Raw genomic sequence first — 4,818 nt, 5'->3', positions numbered from 1 at the left:
CCACTCAGCGTTCATCAAAAAGTTCCCAGTACATGACCCCAGTGGCTCATCGCAGGGAGTTTCTCTGATGAACCCCGGCTCAGAGTTTAGGCTTCTCCCCCTCCCACCCCCCCCCCCCCCCGCCCGAGCAGAGGACGAGGCCAGTTCTCTTTTCTGGTCTGACTGGCTTGGAAATTCCCCGCGCCTGACCCCGCCCCAGAGAAATCCCCTGCCAGCGTTTATAGGGCGCCGCGGCGGCGCTGGCGAGCCCACAACAGTCGCAGCCAGCGGTCCTCCCCTCCGTGACACTGCGAGGCAGCGAGCGCGCAGCCCGCGGCCGAGCGCACCTGGGCAGCAGCGCCTGAGCTTTCACCGCGCCATGTTTCAACCCGCCGAGCACGCCCAGGACTGGGCCATGGAGGGTCCCCGGGACGCGCTCAAGAAAGAGCGGCTGCTGGACGACCGCCACGACAGCGGCCTGGACTCCATGAAGGACGAGGAGTACGAGCAGATGGTGAAGGAGCTGCGGGAGATCCGGCTTGAGCCCCAGGAGGCGCCGCGCGGCACCGAGCCCTGGAAGCAGCAGCTCACCGAGGACGGAGACTCGTAAGTGTCGCGGGCCCGGGTGGGGACGCCGGGCCTGCAGCGCGAGGCCCGCGAGGCGTCCGCAGATTGGGGTTTATGCACCGCCCCTGAGACCTTGCAAAGCAGCAGGCTGCGTGGGGGGGGGGGGGGGGGGGCGCAGAGGATTAGGGTCAGATCCCGGGGCGGCGTTGCAGCAGCTCTGCCTTGCAGCCGCGCGCACCCCTCCCCCCCACCCCGGGTCCCGGTCCTCGGTCCTCTCGGCGGGGGCGGGGCGGCGGCGGGGACGCGAAGTCCCGGCTTGCATAAGAGGGGCGGGAGTTTCTGCCCCGCTGGCGGGCGCCGCGCGGCCGGGAGGGGAAGTACAGGGCGTTCCGGCCCGGCGGGAGGGCGGGGCGGTCTGGCCGGCGCCCGCCTAGGAGGAAGGGGGGGGGGGGGGGCCGGAAAGTCCCTGGGCGCCTGCCAGGAACACTCAGCTCATAATAACCTCGCGGAAAACACCGCGGCCTCGGCCTCCAGAAACCCCGGCCTTGCGCAATCCCCCGCAGCCCGCGCCTCCCTGGGCCCCACGCAATGCACTCAGCGGCCCTGGGGGTTTTTCCCTCTCTTACCCTTAGGTTCCTGCACTTGGCCATCATCCATGAAGAGAAGGCATTGACCATGGAAGTAGTCCGCCAAGTGAAAGGAGACCTGGCCTTCCTCAATTTCCAGAACAACCTGCAGCAGGTGCGCTGGCATGCCCAGCCCCGTGCCTCTGGCCCAGTGAGGAAGTTACATTCTAGCACAGTTGCTCCCAATCCTTCCTAAATTAATCATCACTGGTTATTATCTGCCCTGACCTTTTACATTGGAATCAGCCAACATCCTAGAGAGTAAAGAAAATCCCATTGATTTGGTGAGGACTTTATGAAAGCCCACCTGGGGCCTCTGGGATTTGTCTTGCCCCTTATACCTGTCTGGGAGGAGCATCACCCACAATCAGGAGCTCTCTGGGGTTCAAGGGAATACAGACTGAGTTTGGGCCATGCTAATGCTCTTTCTGTTCCCTCTTCTGTTTGTAGACTCCACTCCACTTGGCTGTGATCACCAACCAACCAGAAATTGCTGAGGCACTTCTGGAAGCTGGCTGTGATCCTGAGCTCCGAGACTTTCGAGGAAATACCCCCCTACACCTCGCCTGTGAGCAAGGCTGCCTGGCCAGTGTGGGAGTCCTGACTCAGACCTGCAGGACCCAGCACCTCTACTCCATCCTGCAGGCCACCAACTACAATGGTAGGTCTGCCTGTCCTACCCTGCCCATTAGAAGGCAGGTGACATGGAGAAGGGAGAGGTGGGCCGACTTTAGGAGTCCAGGCAAAAGCTTAAAACACTCAACACTTGAAAGGTTGAGAAAATATGCGTGCAAAAGGCCTATTTGATCCCTTTATAAAGTTCATTCAGAACCCATGTTCTGGCTTCTTCAAATTCAGAAGAATTTGTTCCCTAAAAGGATAGGTGAAAGGTTCTTCTTGGGATCTGAGGGTTGAAACAAGTGGTTGGTTATACTTTCTTCATTGTTCTCCTAGGTCACACATGTCTACACTTAGCCTCTATCCATGGCTACCTGGGCATCGTGGAGCTTTTGGTGTCTTTGGGTGCTGATGTCAATGCTCAGGTGAGTGCTTCATGTCTCCAGATGGAATGCATCAGCTTCCAGGGCCCTCCTCTAAGATTTCACATATTTTTGTTGCAAGCAGAAATTCCAAACTCAGCTGTAAACATCTCAAATTCCTATTGGTTTCAGGAGCCCTGTAATGGCCGAACCGCCCTCCATCTTGCAGTGGACCTGCAGAATTCCGACCTCGTGTCGCTTTTGTTGAAGTGCGGGGCTGATGTCAACAGAGTCACCTACCAAGGCTACTCCCCGTACCAGCTCACCTGGGGCCGCCCAAGTACACGGATACAGCAGCAGCTGGGCCAGCTGACCCTAGAAAACCTTCAGATGCTGCCAGAGAGCGAGGATGAGGAGAGCTACGACACGGAGTCAGAGTTCACAGAGGACGAGGTGAGTCTCCACTTTGTCACTCTGCACAAAGCACTGCCTTCCCAGGCCCCTAGAGCTACTCTTTATCTAAAGGTCTCAATATAGTGAAGTTCTCAAACTTCAGGGTGCATGACCAGTAGTATCCTAGGAGTGTCTGTCTTCTTTGCCCTTTTTAAAGGAGAGGAACATTAAAGGAAAACTCCTCAGCCCCTGAAGTTAGTTTATGTTTGGGTTATGGAGAATAAAATCCAAGAATACTTGAGTTCCTTCCAGGAGCAGCCCTCACCATTATCCCAGGGCTTTTGGCAAAGCTCTGGGAGTTTAACATGCCTTTTTTTTCTCATGTGTTTAGCTGCCCTATGATGACTGTGTGCTTGGAGGCCAACGCCTGACGTTATGAGCTTCAAAAAGTACCTAAAAGAACATGGACTTGTATATTTGTACAAAAAGAGAGTTTTATTTTTCTAAAAAAAAAAAAAAAAGAAAAAAAAATCAAAAGGGGTTACTTACAACCATACTTCACACTGCGTGGCCTGAAACATTTACTCTTCTGGATCAGCCCCCATTTTTTTTTTTTTTTTGGTGAACTTTGGAAGGGGGACAAAGAAGATCGTTGGAATTCAAAGAAAACCACTTTCAAGCCTCACCTCTATGGGGTTTTTGGAGAAGGTTATCCAAAAATGTGATGAAAGGATTACATTTTATTTATTGTGCTTTTGCCATTGAGTCACCATGGATTCCGTGGCTGAGCTCAGTGGTATCCTGTGACGTGTAACAACCAGGTGTGTTGTTCAACCTTTTGGCGGTGTGGGGTTAAAAGTCACTACCTATCAAGGTTTGTGTTACCCTCCTGTAAATGGTGTACATTGTGTATTTTGTTGGTAATTATTTTGGTACTTCTAAAATGTGTATTTATTAAACAGATTTTTACAAACAGAATTATCCTGATCATTCTCATTGGGCCGCAGCGGGGTTCCTAGTCTGAGAGTTATCCGATCATCCACTGGCGGTGGAGAGTTGTGTGGGAGCACTTACCACAGCCAGCCACAAAGACCTTTCAGAGAGCAGCTTCTCACGCTGTGTATGCAGGACTCCCAGCCAGGGTTTGCAGGCGGCCCCGGGGCCCTGTGTGTGGGAGGGGAGGCTGTTGCAAGAAGATAGGAAACACCATTCTCAGGCTGGGGTGGCAGCAAGCTGCTTGGCCTACAGCTGGAAACCTCCATTGTCAATTGCTTTCATCTTGGTTTAATCTGTGCCAAGACCGTTTCACTTTAGGAAATTATTTGGGTCAAGTGGGATATGCTGAAATCCTATGTCATAGAGCTGGGAAAGATCTTGACTATAATACTGGCAGTTCCTAAGGAATGGGCTCGGGAATGGGACTGCACTAATGTTTTTTTAGCAGGTACCCACCTCTGAGCCTCCATTTCTTCACTTATAAACTGGGCTGTTGTGAAGATTGCACAAGACAATGTACGTACAAAGCATAGCAGAGTGCCAGGCACACAGTGCTAAAGAAAAATACAAGCTATTGCACAACATCCTGTATTTCACAGGGGAAGAAACAAGTCCAGAGAGAATGTCCTGTCCTAGGTCACCTTGCAGAAGAGGCAGGCGGTCAACTAATACTCTTGTTTTCAGGTGGTTAACATCTTTTACCTGCGTTCACCTCTAAATTAACCTATTGTTACCAGCTGTAGTATGAAGGCTTGAAAAAATCTTTTTCCTCAGTGCAGTCTAATTCTACTTAATGGATTTGACAAGAAATCAGTAACTTGTGAAATTTATGTTTCAATGCTCTGTATTGATGTTTTCATCCCTAAAATACATCTCTTGCCTAGGTAGAAAGAGTAATAAAGGAAAGTTCGTGGCATTCTATAAAATACAGAAGGGCATATAAATACAATTCATGAACTTTATACCTTAGAAAACATCGCCATTAAGTTGTCCCTTTCCAGATCCGTAAATGCTGTCAAAGTCAAGTGAATATGATGGTCACCTTCCTCAGACCAAAAAAGAGCCAATACACAGTGGGTCTTTCATGTATAAAGTGTATTGCTGTCGACTGGACTGACCAGTCAAAGCTAGTCCTGTCCCCCTCCTCCAGCTTCAGTCATCTAGAGCTGAGCACTGTGATAACCCCTGTACTAGTCTTTCCATCTTTCAAAGTGATCCAGGCCCCCATCACTGAAACTCCTTGTGCATCCCAGAACACATGAACCCAGGCGCTTTGT

General features: G+C 51.6%; 1 protein-coding gene across 2 annotated transcripts; it reads left to right on the top strand.

Annotated features, from left to right (window-relative positions):
* Positions 1-234: 234 nt before the first annotated feature.
* NFKBIA (NFKB inhibitor alpha) lies at positions 235-3,523 on the top strand. Of its 2 annotated transcripts, XM_045450704.1 has the most exons (6): positions 236-585; positions 1,179-1,287; positions 1,623-1,833; positions 2,127-2,215; positions 2,345-2,605; positions 2,937-3,523. In XM_045450704.1, the coding sequence occupies exons 1-6, from the start codon at positions 359-361 to the stop codon at positions 2,982-2,984; spliced, it is 945 nt and encodes a 314-aa protein (XP_045306660.1). In that variant the 5' UTR covers positions 236-358; the 3' UTR covers positions 2,985-3,523. The 2 variants fall into 2 exon arrangements, with proteins under 2 accessions (XP_045306659.1, XP_045306660.1); XM_045450703.1 differs by having other exon boundaries at positions 235-585; positions 2,127-2,605.
* The last annotated feature ends 1,295 nt before the right edge of the window (positions 3,524-4,818 follow it).

This window comes from Leopardus geoffroyi, chromosome B3 (genome assembly GCF_018350155.1).
Source record: "Leopardus geoffroyi isolate Oge1 chromosome B3, O.geoffroyi_Oge1_pat1.0, whole genome shotgun sequence".
Lineage (NCBI taxonomy): Eukaryota > Metazoa > Chordata > Mammalia > Carnivora > Felidae > Leopardus > Leopardus geoffroyi.
Note: the sequence above shows the minus strand (reverse complement) of the source record. Positions and strands in the feature narration are given on the sequence as shown.

Bases quoted from the DNA above. Each gene is read 5' to 3' on its own strand.
- NFKBIA (XM_045450703.1), top strand. From the start codon at position 359: ATGTTTCAACCCGCCGAGCACGCCCAGGACTGGGCCATGGAGGGTCCC. The intron at 586-1,178 runs GTAAGTGTCGCG...TCTTACCCTTAG, and splicing joins CTCACCGAGGACGGAGACTC to GTTCCTGCACTTGGCCATCA. The intron at 1,288-1,622 runs GTGCGCTGGCAT...TTCTGTTTGTAG, and splicing joins TCCAGAACAACCTGCAGCAG to ACTCCACTCCACTTGGCTGT.